The sequence below is a fragment of the Schistosoma haematobium genome, chromosome ZW (assembly GCF_000699445.3).
Source record: "Schistosoma haematobium chromosome ZW, whole genome shotgun sequence".
NCBI classification, from domain to species: domain Eukaryota; kingdom Metazoa; phylum Platyhelminthes; class Trematoda; order Strigeidida; family Schistosomatidae; genus Schistosoma; species Schistosoma haematobium.
In genome coordinates this window covers 14,126,882-14,144,775 of record NC_067195.1, presented here as the reverse complement: position 1 = coordinate 14,144,775, position 17,894 = coordinate 14,126,882, and the positions used below count along the sequence as shown (strand labels likewise).

The following is a 17,894-nucleotide window of genomic DNA, read 5'->3' as shown; positions in this document are numbered from 1 at the left end:
TTGTTAAAAACTCAGCCTTTATTAATTGATAGTTATAAGTTAGTCAGATTAATACTATCATTTTAAAGAGGCTTTATTGACACGGGTGAATCCGCAGGGTGCCTTCAATATGTGGCATAATGTGTTACAACAGATCAACAACAAACGTTTACTTCATTTTCGAATTATGACCTTGGATATGAATCTACTGAGCATACCAACATCCATCCCCTTCACCCGCTGAGCGTTTTCAGTTGTACCCTTTCAATTTCCACAATTTTATAGGTGTCAATCAATAATCTAAATTTTCTTGGAATCGTCAGGGACGATTGATTGGAGATAGTCGCTGCAGTCTCGGAAACACATCCGGACTAGTATCAAATATTACGATTTGTTTAATTTGAAGTGTCATGTAAAGTGTGTGACACTTTTCGTTTACTCGTCAACTATCAGTAGGATTGAGCAAACCACAATCGGAAAAAATATATAGATGTTCCACTGTCGACGTCGGAAAAATCCTGGATAGGTTCATTTCGTTTTTGATAAATTTGCCTTCTAGTTTACAAAATTATTTCTCAATGACAGAAGCGTCAGATCCCATATTTCACCAGTATATAGTAGATTAGTTATTACTGAAGAAGTAAAAGGTGTTAAAAGTGGTCCAACCAAATGTTCAGTTCCATGGAGGTGATACACGTGATTTTGAGGAGAAAAACCTTTTACTCAGACAAGTTACGAAAGACGACTCGTCACATGGCATGTTGTCATCGCAGAAGGTAATAAGTTAGGCAAGGGAATGAAAATTAAGAGACGGCTGAAGGTCCTTTTTAGAGCCATTCACAAATACACTTGAATGTATTCCCATTATTGTATTCAGTACTGTTATATATGTATTATAAAATGCAGCGAGTAGTAGCACTGTCCTTAACGTGCCGAGAAGTGCTGAGCCACGAGAAGCATCATCAAAAGGAATGGACCGCCGTCGAAACACTGGACAAGGTTCAAGAAACTAAGGACAAGAAGACATCAGTCAACAACAGACGAATAAAAGCAGAGAAAGTCAAGGCACAAGCTGAATACACAGAAGCAAACAAGCAAGTGAAGAGGAGCATTATAGCTGACAAGCAGAAACACGTGCAAGACAGAGTAAAAAGCTGCAAGATAAGAAAGTATGAAACAATTATATGATGCGACGAAGAAACTGACAGGGAAAAATAGTAGATACTTGTCAGGAACAGGGAAGGAAAGCCAGTCACTGAAACTCAAGAGCGAAGGAACAGATGAGTAGAACACTTTGAGAAACTCTTAAATAGACCAGCTCCGTTGAACCCACTGGATATCGAAGCAGCACCTACAGACCTTCTTATAGATATCACTCCACCAACGATCGAAGAAATGAGGATGGTCATCAAAAAAACAAACTGCGGAAAAGCATCACGACCTGGCAATATACCAACTGAAGTACTGAAGCCAGACGTAGAAGTAACTGCAACCATGCTTTGCACTGGGAGAAACATTTCTATTCAACAGAAATGTTTGCAAAAATAACCTTTTGATAAATATTTTTGCCAATTTTTTAAAGCCATTATCCATTTATGAAAGTGTGAAGTGTTCTTCATTTAGAGATATCAAACTCATAATTTGTTCAGGCTTTATTTAGTTTATCTTCTATGTTGTCTTATGATCCTGATTTATTGATTGGTTTAAACAAATATGGATGTGGTGTTTGAATGAACCAATGATACCTTTGTACTTGTTGAATGCTCGATTTCAAATTCCAAATACAATACATTCGCTTGTGCTTGTGTCTTACTTCTTAATTCAATTGCGTTATTTCTGGGACTCTTAGTTCGTGCTATAATTCAAATAATTCAAAACATTATAATGGAACTTTTTGTAAACATATGACACGTTAAAGTAGTTCTTCAGAATTGTTGAGAGGAAAACCACTTTTCCTTTGTCGTTTAGTAATTTCACTAGCTTTTAGGTACAATAATCACTATAATAATTAGAAATCTGTGTCTGTTGACACGTAACTTACCATCCTACAGAGGAAGTGAATATTAATTTATTCTAGTTAACGTTAGTCAACGTTCATAGCGTTTCAACTTACATAAAACTTGCATGTCCTTAGTTTTTAGTTATTTTCTGTTGTCACGATCATTAACGGCTTGAAATGACAAAATGGTATAAATTTAATTACATTTCTATGTGATCTGTAAGAAAACCGATTCCACTTTACATATCACTATCTATTAACAACCCCTTTAATCAAATGGAATAGAAATAAAGATCCAAAAATGAGACCATCCGTCAGACGTTTTTTAAATAATGAAATTCTAGTGTAAAAGTGAAAATTTTAACATTTAACTAAAACATTTTATGCTCGATAGGTTTCAACTGATCAGATTACAGTAATGCATTGCTGGCAGTCAACTAACGATTTTATACGTGCAAGAGATATTGTATTCTGGAACTAGAAATAACGTTTTAGCAAAATTGGACAGACTGTTTGAATCTGTCTGTAAATGAACTACATTACGACTTCAGTAGAGCATTCCACTTGATGGTGTCCACCATACTACTGATTGAAATGGCGCGTATCAGAATCACAGATCTTTTTCTTTCCCTGTCAAAGAACTATTTGCAAACTTAAGCATTTTCGATTTAATTAAAAATTATGACTTTAAACTACAGAACTTTAATACCTGGGGTGTCATATGGAGCCGTATGAGAATCTTCACTACTTTCTGTGTTTGTCAGCAATCATCCAGAAAACCACAGACATTCACTTCATACACATCCCAACGATAATTGACTGTGGAAAGTCAAGAACTGAGGAAGCTATTTACTGAGGCATTATGGCGACCTTGTATTGCCATCGAAGTAACATTAGTTTGACATCCACTCTCCGAAAGTCCCGGTCAGTAGTAATTTGAACTTCAGAGAAGCATCAAGCCGAGCACTTCTTGTATGGTCATCGGCCATCAGGAATTACAAATGGACGAAACCTATATTTTTTGCCTACAGAAGGACTGGACATTAGCAACAGTCATCAGAAAGATGAAACAATTACCTACGCTACACTACTCCACACCTGAACGCAACGTTGCCTGATAACTCCCGAGGTTATTGGAAGCTACTAGATACTTACACCCTCTTGCATCTTGAAACGCACAAAACTGTTGCACCCCTACGATTCAGGATGGTTATGAACCGGTCACGGTAATGTGGGTTTTAGGATGGGAGGATATAATCTACGATGACCGGATTCATCACCTAAGCTTTTCAGTAGGACAGGGCAATAATCGATGTGATGGCAGCGCACTTCCAATCGCCTAAATAAAAGAAGCGCAACCGAGTGCATTCATTTTACTTCACAAGATAACCATCAACAAGTAACGAATTCGGAATCGAACACGCAGGCGAGATTTGATTTTTCCTCTTTGCTAGTCAGCTCTGTCTGAAACGTCTTACCAGTAGATGCGACTTTATTACACAGCTGAGTGTACCATCTTTACAGCGCACTCAATGAACTTCTGTTTAAACACAGTTTAAACTTGAATACATACACTTCCTAGAAGAAAACTCTTTGAACTTATTTGGATGCCTGAACTTTATCCACCACTATCGCTTAGTCTTTTAAGTAAATACCGTTCATTTAATGTTCTCTTTAGATTTGTCTACCGATTTGTTTCCTTACTTATCAACTTGAATATAAGTTTATTTATTTATCTTGGCCGATCTTCTTTCTATCCTAATCTCAAAAGCAGTTGAGTGTCCTATAGCCTGATAGCTACTGGCTTTAGAAACCACACTTGGTACAGACGCATTCATTTATGCTCGTAACATATGAACATCCAAATAGCTGTCAAACTCACTAGGATTAGTGAGGTTAAGTATACCGAAGGCCTCCACCTAAAAAACAGAGAATCTAAAGTACGAATGGTGAGTGACGACAATGCTCTATCCACAACACATTTTCGGTAGTTTATTATTGGATTTTCCGCCAGCGAAAAGGCCTTCGAATCACTCTCTGTAATACTCCGGCTATATTTATCCATCGACGATTCTCAACTATCAATATCCACTTTTGTTGTTTCATTAGAGAAAAATCGGCATCTGGACGGAAGAATCATTCAAAATTGTTTTCACTGTTCGCTTAAGACATCATTTAGAAAAAACCCTAGGTTATATTACTTTTCCTCAAGAAATATATTGCTCTTGTGGGATCTGTTCGAAGAATAGTACTTAGAAAGAAATCGTGGTCTTATCGCTTGGAAGCTCTTTACCAGCTGTCAGTGCGATTTCGGAGGATTTGAGATGATACGGACATAATGTATCATATTGGTATAAGTGCTCACCATCCAAATAGACTACTGATACGTTTGAGCAATAGGCCTCGCTGAAGAGAGCAGCCATTGAGAATACAACGCAAAAGGGCTTGCCTGAAAATCTGCACAGACATTTTTGCCGTTCGAATCAGTAGGTTACAGACCCTCTAATTATAGCAGTGGTGATGGGTCTCTCTGGCGAATCTTCCGGTGAGTTCGATGATTACTTTGTCTCTGTCAGTACTATTAAGGAAAATGCTGGTTTTCCGTAGTAATTACGTTTATTTAAATCCGGTGTGCTATCAGTAGCCAGAACTGTCAAATTTGCCCTTTAGTAGTCAACTATAGACGTAGTATGTTTACTGGTGTTCTCCTTGAGCTCAGAATACTTCAAAGAGGGCTATCCTTAAATATGGAGGTCTAACAGATTGAGAAAGGTTGGACCGAACTCTTCCAGAACGAATGGTCTGAGCAACAGAAATGGTTTTGTGTATGCAGAGGGTCATGTTTCAACGGACCTACAATGAAGACCTTTCATGATAGCTTTTCTTATATGAGCTTCCCCAACAGGTGGGTTCACAAAAACCCGTTCGCTGAACTTATGTTTTGCGGACGTTTTTTTAAATCACTAGTATAAACCTGCCACAACATCAAGATCTATTCGCATACGTGACCAAAAGAAACTAATGGTTATACTATATTTCGATATTAAGGAGCCTTTGATAAGGTACCTCATAACCTCCTAATCAATGGACTTCAGTCAATTTGCATTGCAAACCCTTTATTGAGATGGATCAAGTCTTTTCTCACAAACAGATACCAAATAACCGATAGTAACCCTAAAATACCTACACCTCGACCAGTAACCAGTGGTGTTAAGCAGGGTAGTGTCGTGAGTTCATTGCTCTTTACAGTCTACACCAACAATGTATACAAGTGCTTTGGCACATGTAAGATCTATCTCTACGCTGGTGACTTAAAAGTCATCTATAAAACTGACGTTTTCAATGTACGTCGTACTATGCAAACAATCCATCATGAACTCAACATGGTAGACAACTGGTGCAAATACTGGAGGCTAGAGCTCAACACAGAGAAATGCGGCTGGCTAGACATTGCGGACACGTCTCTTAAAATAAAACCAGCACTTAACAAGAAAACACTGCCCAGACTGACACCAGTAACTGACGTAGGGGTACACTACTCACACAGCCTTAAATTCTTTGAACATATCTCAACTGAAGCACCTAAAATGAGGAAGTCGCTTGGCTTCATTCGTCGTAATTTCTTTCATAATGAATCTGAAATCATTCTTCATAAAGTATGTGTAACACTTATCGTTGAATACTGTTCGCTCTTATTTTCCAACCCGCGTGTATCCGATCTACTTAGGATGGAAGGAATACAACGAGATTTCACTAGCAAGATACTTAAAAACGACTGACTCATTGAATACGGTTCCCTATGCCATATCTTCGGACTAGAATGTTTTTTGGAAAAGAAGGCTTAGGTCCAATTTGATTCTCTGTTTCAAACTGCTTAGAAACCTAACTTATTGCACATGTAATATAGCTCTTGCCCAAGACACACATGAATACGACTTTAGAGACAAAGTATCCACGGTCAAAGTTGACAAATGCAGATCAAAAGCTCGAGAAAACGTTTTCCTTATTAAGTATGCATTAATATGGAACAGTCTTCCCTCTGAAATACGCATGGAAGATGAAATGCATGCGTTCGTAGGATTTATTGATCAAGCCCTCACTTGGACAGATCTAGCACAAATGACATTATAGGCTCTCTACATGTATAGACCAAATCGCCTTGTTCTTCCACTCTGTAGATGTATCAGATACGTTTTCCCCCTAGTTTTTTACTTGAAGTGGACAGGTAACTCACTGGACCTATTGATTTTTGGTCGCTAAGAGACGCTAACTACTACCCTAAAAAGTCAAGAAAACCGCTCAATCGACTGCCTACTACCAGTGATCTTGCATCTATGGAACCTGTTACCCATCAACCGGTTGGGATGGAACAAAACGCCATCAACATCAAGTTAATGTGAGTCCTTTCTTGTCTATTCCTTATCAGCTTTTTGCTCTCCAGTACACTATGTTGACTTGCCATTAATTATTTTACTACTCGTTACCTTATCTATAACTCATATACTTCTATACTTTTCCGCCTACTTTGGTAAACAACTGTCTTACAATATACCCTTTTTACAGCCTATACTCTAATTGGCAATCTATACTTTATACTATAGTCAATTAAAGCATTGCATCCATGTCTTACCCACATTCCATAACTTGTAACTGCCTGATAAGCTTGTAAAATGGTACTTATAGAAATAGTGTTTCCCAACAGGTTGTGAAAAACAGAGGATTATGTGAGGTAATACATATATCCAAAAATAAGCTTCAATGAGCCTAACAACAAGGAAGGAGTGAGGGTGGAGTTACTGACCAGCAAGTAGTGATGGTGAGGAAGATGACTTCAATCCACCCATGTTTGTGGAGCAGAACATTTTGTTTGTATCACGCTCTTTATGTTAGAGAACAAGTCAATCAATCTGTGGTTTTGAGGTTGTTCTTCTATGCTCACCATTCAGACTCACTTTTCCAATTTTATGCTAGATAAGCTATTCTAATAAGACAACCTATAACATACTAACTCGGACTTTTAAATTAAGACTGTGAAGTAGGCAACGGATGAAAAAAATCAAACGGTAAAAGATATAGTTATTAGTTTTATGAACACTTTACTCTCCATATGCACTTTCTGTTCTAATGAACAGCCTCACTTATTCCAACCCTGACTTCCCTTCCTTGATTTGAACTTACTCCACCCTGGTAAATATCACAACTGGTTGTTCTTTATTACTTCATTCTCTTATCTGGAGTCTCTGATCACATTTCACTTTTATAGACTATATTTATTTAACATACATACTTTGAACCATGCCTGTAAAAATGGCGTACATCTATTCTTTCAGAAATACATTGTATTATTGATCCGGGAAAACGGGAGTTAGTAGACGGAAATACGAAATTATCTTTTGTGGAATTTCATTTTCTGAGTTTAAGTTGCATCCAGTCACAGTTAAGCATATATAGATCCATACTTCCAACAGATACACAGCCAACGAACAGTCCATGAAAATCTCTCTATCACATGTTACTTAGAAATGGCTGCAACGACTGGTGCCCAACTGGCGCTTACCAGTGACGGAATACGAAAACTACTCCCGGCCGTTCCCACATGTCCTTCATCCAAGACTAGACAGCTACCCCAAGAGATACACTTGTTTTCTCAAAAATCGATCTGATTAGAGCATATAATCCAACTCCTATGGCTGAAAACGATATTTCTAAAACGGCTACCATTACAGCCTTCGAACTCAATGAATTCGATTGTATGCCTTTCCGTTTGAGAAATCTCTCACAAGGTTTTTAGATATTGATAGATGGCGTATTTTAAAGTCTCAACAACGGATGCATGTATGTAGATGCCTGATCGATCACAAGTTTGGACAAAGAATCCCATCCCCAGCATCCGGACCTTGTTTTCGAACGATCCCAAAAATGTGGCATTAGTGTAAAAGTTCATAAACGTCATGGTAGAACCGACTCATTGTACGTTCTATGGCAAACTATTGCCACCCAGGGTATTCACTTTTCACAAAACAAAGCGGCAGGCATTCTGAATTACACATAACTGGCCACAGTCAAAGTACTACGTACGTTCAACGACCTGGGAAGTTTCTACCGAACGTTCTTATCAAATTAGGCGTCTCTCACAAGATATTCAAGAGACTAACTTCGTGGAAGTGTGAAACTCATCGATTGAGACGACAACGTGAAAAAGCATTCTCCACACTTGAGAAAATTATCGAAGAAGCAACGACGCTTGCACACCAGTACATCAAAGCAACTTTCTTGAACAATTTTAAGGAATCCACTTTCCTAATTTCGCCCAGTTTCAAAAAGACATTGATCTTCAGCACGAGCTATCTTCAACAACCCTGAGACTACCCAGTAAACAAGTGGAAGAAGCTATAGAAAATTTACTTTGTGTCACATGAACAGCTAAGAATCGTCCAAGCGTGTCGGAGCACTACCGACGCATTGTTATTATTATTATTCACAAACATCTTATGGGTACATAAGTTTTGTGAAGAAACCGTTTCGGGTTTCTTCAAAAAAATGCAATAATACACAATTTTCAATAACGTTAGCACTACACTTGCCATATTAAAAAAGAGTAGTAATAGTAGAATATTAATAATAATAAATCGGGTCTGTGTAATTGAGAAGAATATCGAATTGAGTTTAAAGAAGGAAATGGAGAAAATAAGGGAATAGAAATAAAGGAGACGTGAAATACGCAAACAGTTTAATTGGCGTGTTTATGGACATAAAACAAGAACAAACGACTATGTATATATCTTCAAATTAGTAACAAAAAATAATTTAGAAAAAATAACTTATCGCAGTAAGATATGACACTAGAATAAATGTTTGTGCAGTTATAGTTTGGAGTGATGCGATGAAAGTCTCAATTAAATGAAAAGGATAACGAAATATCAATTTGTATGAGTCATGTATGCATAGTGAAGGTAAAGCGAGTCTGAGAAGTTAATTTGAATGTAACACAAGTTATTGTCTTAATTACAAACTCCATAATCTTAAAAATAATATTTATTCAGAAGGAAAAGAAGAGCGAGAAAAGAAGTGGACACCTGGTGAAAAGGTTTAACCATGATAAGAATAATAATTGTGTAATGAATATCGACCTCAGAAGGAAACCAACAATCTAGAAAAATAAAAAAACATCCTTTAATGCACTCGGATGAATACATTTAGATTTATGTAGTAGTATACACAGTGAAACCGGATATTAATATAAACATTTGTGCAATAATAATTAAGAATGATGCTATGAAAGTCACAGTTGGTTTCAAAGGACAATGTGGAATTAAATATGTTTAGAAGGATAAGAAGAGATAAAAAGAATATCTAATGTGTTGGGGAACTAATAATTATACTAATAACGGTAATAATGATGAACACGAACATAAGCATACTACATATATTAAGATTAATAGAAATAAAATAAAATAGACGTGAAAGATTCAGAGGTTTCATTTTGCTTTTCAGTCAACTAGATGGATGACGGACCTTGTTTGTGTAAGTCATTTATTAACTACATTGATATTCAATAGGTGACACAATCCACTTTCGGAAAGAAAATCATCAAGGAGACTTCTGAACCGGGTTGTAGTTTCACTGCAACGGAGGTTCACCTGCAGTCTGTTCCACATGGTTGAGTAGCGAATAAGGAGAAAATTCTGGCATAAGTTTGTGTGGGTTCTTGGAATCGCTAGAATATTCCCCTTATTGCGTAGATTGTGGGATGATATCATAAGGTATGAAGGGGTGGATACCGAAGAGTAGGAAATATCGTTAATAAGCCTATAGATAAAGACAAGATTTAATTTGATGCGTCTGATCCAAAGAGGTTCTAAGTTGAGTTGTTGACATCTTTGGTGATAGTCTTTGTTATCGGAATACCCCAGAACAGCTTTGGTGAATTTTCTTTGAACACCTTCAATTTTAATCAGGTCATCATGCCTGCAATTACTGTGAACTAGAATACCATATTCAAAAATGGGTAAGATACATTTTCTGTATAATAATAATAATAATCTCGATTTGATATTATTGAAGTTTATCATTATGAATCCGATGAGCTTTCTAGCTTTGGATACTTGAGATGCAATATGCCCAGAAAAGTTCAGACTGTTGCCATATCTAAAACCCAAGTCACGAACAGTGTTGAGGGGTTTCAGTGTATGTTTGGGTATAGTCAGATTTAAGTTAAGGGCGCGGCCAATGTGAATAGAACGACTTTTGTCAACACTAAGTGGCAAATTCCACGAAACAGTCCATTCGTATAACTTGTTTATTTCTTCTTGCATTACCGCTGAAATATAGCTTTGTTCGGTGGGAGAAGAGAATAAATAAACTTCTTTTAGGTCATCGGCGAAAAGGAAAGGTTTACCATACTGAAATAGGGAACACACGTCATTGATAAAGAGGAGAAAGAGTGATGGACCAATCGCACTTCCCTGAATAACTCACTAATTACATTCACAGGTTGAGAGCAGCAAGATCCAAAGCGAGCGATTTGGTTACGTTCTTCTTAAAAAGATTTGAGCCGAGATAAAAGGGGATTCCGTATGTCAAATAAAGAAAGTTTTAAAAGAAGAAGTTTGTGTGAGACACTCGAAAGCCTTACTAAAATCGAAGTAAAGAATTATCATTGACTGACCAACATCTCTTCTCTGGGAAATTTGATCAAACCCGTGTTGGGATGGGCTGATCAGACTAGCCGAAAGTAAAAATGATAATAGCTGTTTGTAGATGATTTCTTCCATGGTTCTTGAGAGCACGGATGTCAAATTAATTGGCCTATAGTTAATAATATCACTACGTGATCCTGTTTTGAATCTAGGGGTGATAAGGGATGTTTTCCATACAGATGGATAGGTCCCATATTCCATTGATAGATTGAAAAGTTTCAAACAAAATAGTAGAAATTCTCTACTTCCATATTTCACAAATGATGAAGGAATCCCGTCAGGTCCACCATCATAAGACTTTTTCAGGGCAGCTATGGCCTGCCTGATGTTGAAGGGTATAAAATCAATTTTCGATAGATGTCTGGATGTCAGCATTGGAAATGTAATGATAGAGCTTTCAGTTCCAGTTTTGTTGCACTGCGAGAAGTGCTTGCTGAATTGTTCGCACATATTCGGGTCGTTAACAATGCTTCCATTAACTATGAAGAATTTAGTCGTGCCAAGGGAATTTGACTTTACACGGGATAATTCTGGGCTTTGACTACATAGGGCTTTATTTTCTGTATTCATAAAATACTTACGTTTAGATGAAGCATTTCTGTCGATTAATGTAAGCATACTCTGAAGTGCATACACATCATTCTGCTCGTAGTAGCGGCATTTTAATTTCCTCAGCTTTCTTTTAAAAGTATTCTGGCCCCTTTAAATATTATAAGCCACACGGCCAATAACTGGAGCAGTGCAGTCAAGGCAATATATCGGGTTGCGGTATAGATCGGAAAGCGCAATGTCAACATTATTTGTGGTAAAATAAGTTTCCCATGGTAAACATTGAATGACAGTTTCAGTCCGTTTCCAGGTTTGTTGATCAAAATATCTGCTCTAGTACATCATTGAAGCCTTAGAGTTCAATTGTATGGCATTTAAAAAGTGAATAATACTCAATACGTTGCACAAACTTTCCCATACAGGTGTTCTTGAAACCATCATGCCCATAGTACGGCGATTTTGTTGGTCTGGCATGGTTAAAAAACCTCCTGAGAGTTAGCACACGCATGTTTAAAATACCAGAAATCCAAAGTGATTAGACACAGGGCATTCCCTTGAGGCCCTTTCTAAATTCCTGACGCTCGTCTCAACCATTTTCATCTGGATTTTGTGAAGCTCGTGCCAGGATGAAATGGATGCTCTTACCTCTTAACTTGTTTAGTCCGTTTCACGTGATGTCCTGAGACTGTGCTCAACATGGACATTACTGCTGAAGCAATGTCTATTGCCTTCATCGAACGATTAATAACAGACTTAGCCTGCCTTTCAACCATCACTACAGACTGTGAACGTCATTTCGAATCTAAACTTGTCCGTTGTCTTACTTTGCTACTGGGATCCACGTGATTCTGTTTAACCACGTGACGCACAAAAGCTGACAAATTTAAAGGATGATTTGACCAACAGCTGATAGTTTCACCCTCAGCCTCATACATATCACAGAGGATTGACTCTCTTCCACTCGCGTTTCCCGCTATCAGCGAAGAAGTGAAATATGGCACCGTCACGCAGCTCGTTTTCGGAACGACATTCCGACTTTCAAGAAACTTCGTGGGTGGTTAATCTTCATCCATTAATATGGACATAAACTCTTGCATGATTAGACTTACAAACGCAATGTGTTCAGTTAAACCTGTTTCAACTACAGTCGATAGTTGTATTTGTTTGAACCGCCTTACGACTTAGTACACACATTTTTATACGTCGCAATTCATTTTGACAACCCCTTGAGATGGCACACGAAAAACCTTTCGAAAGTCTTTTATGGCAAATCTAAGCACCATACCATCAATGAAAATAGGATTGACGATGACATCAGCACTGACCACCTTAAAGGTGATTATTTAGGAGATCCTAATAATTTAAATAACCCATCTTAACTGAAGAAAAATAAAGAGAATTCAGCGAAGAAAACTTTTACGACGAAATCATTTACTCAAGCTGTACATTTGTATTCATTGTTATATGGCAAATAAATTTCTATAGGAGGATAGAAAGGATTGCATAACAAATTAATTCAAGACTTGTTATCAAATGAGGTTACGCAATAATCAAGTGGTAAGGAAAGAATATAAAGATGGAAATAATATGCGGGACAGATAATTATCCGATTGACAGATATGAAGAAAAACGACAAACGTAAAGGTTAATAATAAAAACTGGGTAATAATCAAGAAAACTTATTTAAGGTAATAATAATAGGTGATTACAGTTTAAAATTACAAAACACTAATTTAAAAATCAGATGAAAAAAGAAAAAAACCGAAACTTACCACTGAAGGGGATTTAAACCAAGGAAGGACGAGAGGTTCATGTTCATGTTCAGGCTTCAGTTGGCGGAGTGCCGATGCCTCAGCAGTGCATAAGATCTTGATTAGACTTCCCTTCGATCCTATTACTGCGTAGATTACTTGAAACAAGACTCCTATGGAGAGATGTGTCCATAGTTCATTAAGTGCTTTTGTATTGAACTAGTAATTGTTCTGCATTCTCTTTTTAAAGGCTATGCCAGGTAGTGTTCTGAGTTGCTTTTGATAAGTGATCGCTTAATGCGGCGGATTTAACCTGCTCAACACGAGCAAATAAATTCATAGATGCAAATTGATGTCGCCCAAAGCAGAAGTCCATCCTTAACATGTCCGCGAATGGTAGGCCGGCTTGAGAAAAAAATTCGGAGCTTAGCTGAGTAGAACGTTTTACTCTACGGTTTTCAAGTCCATATCTCCTTTGATTTCCGTATTGATAAGGATTTCTTTTATATTATCAGTGCTTTTTCATGGTGATCTCTTAGTGTCAAGTCACTATCGACGAATTTAAGTGGATAACCACTCCTAATGAGAATCTGTCACTGATTTTTTGATCTCCTGTCAGGATTGATACCTCTATGCAATTCTCTACGACTCTCTAGACTTCAGCCTCCCATAAAACTGATCTTTATAATTTTCATTGTTATCATTGGTGAGGTCGTGACTTTAGACATCAATCACTGTGAACCATTTCCCTTTTATGGCTTCTATTTTTCACGGCAAGTACAACAAGCATCCAACCATGTCATAACTGAAGTACACTTTAACTACTCACTCTCTTACCTCAAGAGTCGAATACCTGGAGTTAAACAACTAGTCTAATCGTATTAAACGAAAAGAACGACATTTAAACGCATTTTGTTGACAGATAATCAAGTGCGAAGAAATTAATCAACACTAGAGCATCACAAAGAAGACAGGTATTTATTGGATAGTGAAGTGACCTGAACTTGGTTGCATTTTTGAAAAGTTTATATCTTTTCGTGAGAACTTGGTTAAACAAGAAGCTCATTATATTTCGTTAATTAGTATGACCAAGAAGTAAAATTCTACTGGAGAAAATGATTTTTGAATACACTGACGTAGTGAAAATACAAACAGAACTGGGTTATACTACAGTGAAGTGTTCGTCCACGACCACCGTACAAGTAAATGTTTTGTTCACTAAACCTAACCGGAATTTTGAAGGAAATAATTTCGGTGGCCATGAGATCCATTTCATTGTCGGCTTCGCCACAGCTCTATGGACTTCGAATATTGGGCCTTTGTGATAAAAATATAACTTGTAACCATGTTTTATGTAGGCATTTGACATACTCCGAGGTTAAGAAAATGTATGGAATTAGAGATCTTCAGCTTGCAATATACTTGTTTCCAACAAAGTTTGAAGAGGCAGCAAGAAACGATAGGGCAACTCTCTTTTATTTACATCAACAGGTAAATATCTTATGTGACCTTTATTAAAGTCGATCTTGAGACTAGAAATATATACTATTCTGGATTACAAAACGTTAAAGACGTTGAGTTAGCACTCGAAATAGGATGCCTTAATATAAGGTGATTTTACCTCCCTTTCTTTATTTGTACCTTTAGGAGTTTTGTTTCGTCGCCAAAATTATCCGTTAAAGAAATAATTGAGACAGTGGAAAGGGTGCGAGATATTTCTACTTTTTTTCCACCATCCGTCCTCCAAAATTTGAAGGTAGATTACAGATTATTGTTGATGGCCTTTTGCCTCTGTTTGTCACCATTTTCATTTTTGCAAATTCTGAGCTTGATATACAAGTTTTTGGTAAGAAAGGTAGTTTTGTTTCAGTATAATGAGTTGATAGGAAACTGAATTTAAGGTACCAGTAATTTCATTGAACTCGAATCTGTACAGCACAGGCGGCTCTGTTCATATTCTTAAAGGCATTTGTCAAGTGAACTGATCAACGGTTTTGAATTTCCTACCGATGTATTTCCATTATATTTTCAGCTCCTTTATTTTTGTAAAAGTAGATTAACTTTATCGGGGTAGCCCTTAAATAATCGAAATAGTCTGTGATCGTCTTGTTAAGACTAAAACTGACTAAAGAGACCATTAAAACTGCTTTGTTACTTTCTGACTAATTATTCCATTTTTAAAACTTAGGGTAAAGCATTTAAAAAAGCCGTGCAAAATTACTTGGCGAAAATAATCCACTACTCAGAGGAAGACTGTGCACTGGACCTGTTGAATCGTTATCTTGTTTTGCTACAATTCGATCGTGATACATTTAAATGCCGACTTGGAGTAAGTTTGCTATTTGGCTATAGATATACGTTTTTAATATTTGTCACAAGCAAAAATTAAACACATTTGGTTATTTTGTTTTGAAACTATTATTTAAACCATCATATAATAAACAACAACTGGGGTTGCTAACATATACTTGCTTTTGCTTTTAAAATTTACTTTAAAATACTTTTCGTCCTTACTTTTGATTCTAGATCACGTATCTCTGACAGACTATTAAGTTTGATCCCGTATAAAGGTGTAAACAGTAATTCGTTATGCATGCAATCCTTTCCAAGTAACTGAGTCTGAATAAGACCAGCTGTAATCAAATTTCGAAAATCAGTCCAAATTGGACATTATTTATATTTATAGTCGTTTTTGAGGCTCGTAGCTACACCGTTTTTCCAAAATTCATAGTTAGACATGTTTACAATTGATTGACTATTGGGTGGTGACCAATGTCATGTATGTCAGGTCCTTCTTAGTGTAGATCGAATTTTACTGACCACGTTGCAATGTGATCATTGGTCTAGATGACTCGACATAGAGTCCACTAAGTTGATATAAGATGGTGGTTGAAGATAGCCAACAGGAAACCCTGGACCTAAGTTTCTTACTACTGGGCGCTCGTCAGCAAGGTGTACCCATAATCTTGAGGAAACTAATGCTTCCAGACGGATTCGATCCCGTGTCACCCAGTTCCACAAACAGAGACGTTACCACTAAGCTATCCGGGCCGTGAATGACCTCCTGTAGGACTGAGATGTATTTACAGTTGACTGATCACTGAGTGATGATCAATGTCATATATGTGCGGATCGAATCCTATCGACCATGTTTCCTGTTGACCACCTCCAACCTTCATTTTAGTTAAACATTGAAATCCATATGTTGATATTAAGATATCATCCTGTCTATCTGAAAGTTAAATCTAGTTCGAAAGGTAACCAAAAAGTAATCGTTTGTCAAGATTTGTGCTTTAATGTGTGAGTTATTTTTCATTTTGTTAAGTAATATCACATGCGACATGAATGAAACTTCATTTTTATTTCTCACATGGTCACGTATTGTATGTAGAAACCTGGAATTAACTTTAAAAATATTGTTAGAAAGTAAATCTAAGTACCTTTAACAATTATACTTTATTCAGATGACTTTTAAGCGACTAGTGGCTTCACTTCTTTCTCCTTTATTTCAATTATAACCTTTATTCATACCTTACATTTGCCTTATTGACTGACAAGTTATTCATTGTTTTGTGATGATTTTTCCGAACTAGAGCGAATACAAATACTTGATTTCGGCACATGACACTAGATTATTTGACTCTGAGTGTTGAAAATGTATGTTGGTGACAGCTCTAACAATTTTTGTTGCTCCGATTAAAATCCATTAGGATATCGTTGAAAAATGAATACGTTTGGAAACAAGAGCAGCTGCTTTTTTCGAAGATTAATTACGATACTATTATGCTTTTAGCTTTAAAAACGAGACATCAACTTAGATACGAGTATTCGAAAACATATTTTGTTCGGTGCTAGAATAGTTGGTTAAGTTGATACTCTGATAAGAATCCTAACAGACCCTTCTGCCCCAAGAAAGACTGACAACAAATCACCAAACCGAATCGAAGCTATGAACCAAACTCATAGGCAATTATGTTTGTGGAGATTATATGACTTTTACAGTAGATTATACTGTAGCAGTTCAACTTAGCACATGCTTAGGTGATTTGTTCCGAATTTCATGCAAACTATTGTAATCTTTTCAGTTATTCTGTCGCGCACATGTTTTTCTTCGTCAACTATTCATTCCCAAACTTGAGCATATGTGTATGATATTACATATATGTCTGTATACCTATAGGAACTTCCGTCCAAATTTGAACAAATAGTTTCATGGCAATTGAGCGACAATCTAATGTAAGACATTAAGGAGAAAAATTATACATGTAAAAATATCAGCGATTGAGTTTTAAGTAAATCCAACGCTTTGCTCTCCTATAAATATTGTTTGGATTTGCGCATATGTGTAGGGCTTACTTATATTCGCTAACGTTGATCTTATATTATATTTTCTTGAAAAAAGCGTAAACCAGATTGTCGAGAAAAATTCTGGATTTACTGTAACCTCAATCACTGAAAGTTTTACAAGTGTCACTTTTCTTTTCCATGCCTATATACTTATGTATCTCTCTTGTATGGTCATAAAAGATGTCATATAATAATTCGCTGACTAGGTGTATTACCGAAGTTATATATATTCACTGAATCTTCTATTGCTTGTCTTCCGTTTTATATTAGTATGACCGAAATACTCATATCCTACATACAGTTTGTGCTCAACTTTTACTACACAGGTTGTGCCAACGTGAATTTTTAAGCGAAATGTATGTGGAGTAAATAGGATATACAGTCTACTGCCTTCAAAATTTCTCAATCACTATATAGTTGATGAGGAGCTCTAAAATATAATACAACTCATCTTTTGGCTTTCTTATATGCCTATCACAACACACATAATAATAACTAGTAATTATTCTGTTGTTTTAGCTAGAAAACAGGTTGAAATAAAGCATTATTCTTTTTAAAGACAATTTTATT

At 36.6% G+C, this 17,894-nt stretch overlaps 1 protein-coding gene across 2 annotated transcripts in view; it reads left to right on the top strand.

Annotated features, from left to right (window-relative positions):
• The first annotated feature begins 13,985 nt into the window (after positions 1 to 13,985).
• The window catches only part of PTK2_1 (putative serine/threonine protein phosphatase), a 66,854-nt gene continuing 62,945 nt past the window's right edge, over positions 13,986 to 17,894 (top strand). Inside the window, exons 1-5 of one of the 2 annotated variants that reach the window (XM_051210472.1) lie at positions 13,986 to 14,179; positions 14,220 to 14,468; positions 14,509 to 14,588; positions 14,625 to 14,733; positions 15,166 to 15,306. In XM_051210472.1, coding sequence (XP_051070465.1) covers positions 14,093 to 14,179; positions 14,220 to 14,468; positions 14,509 to 14,588; positions 14,625 to 14,733; positions 15,166 to 15,306 — 666 coding nt within the window. In that variant the 5' untranslated portion in view covers positions 13,986 to 14,092. Of the gene's footprint in view, positions 14,180 to 14,219; positions 14,589 to 14,624; positions 14,734 to 15,165; positions 15,307 to 17,894 lie in introns of both variants that reach the window. The other variant, XM_051210473.1, reaches the window with a different exon arrangement.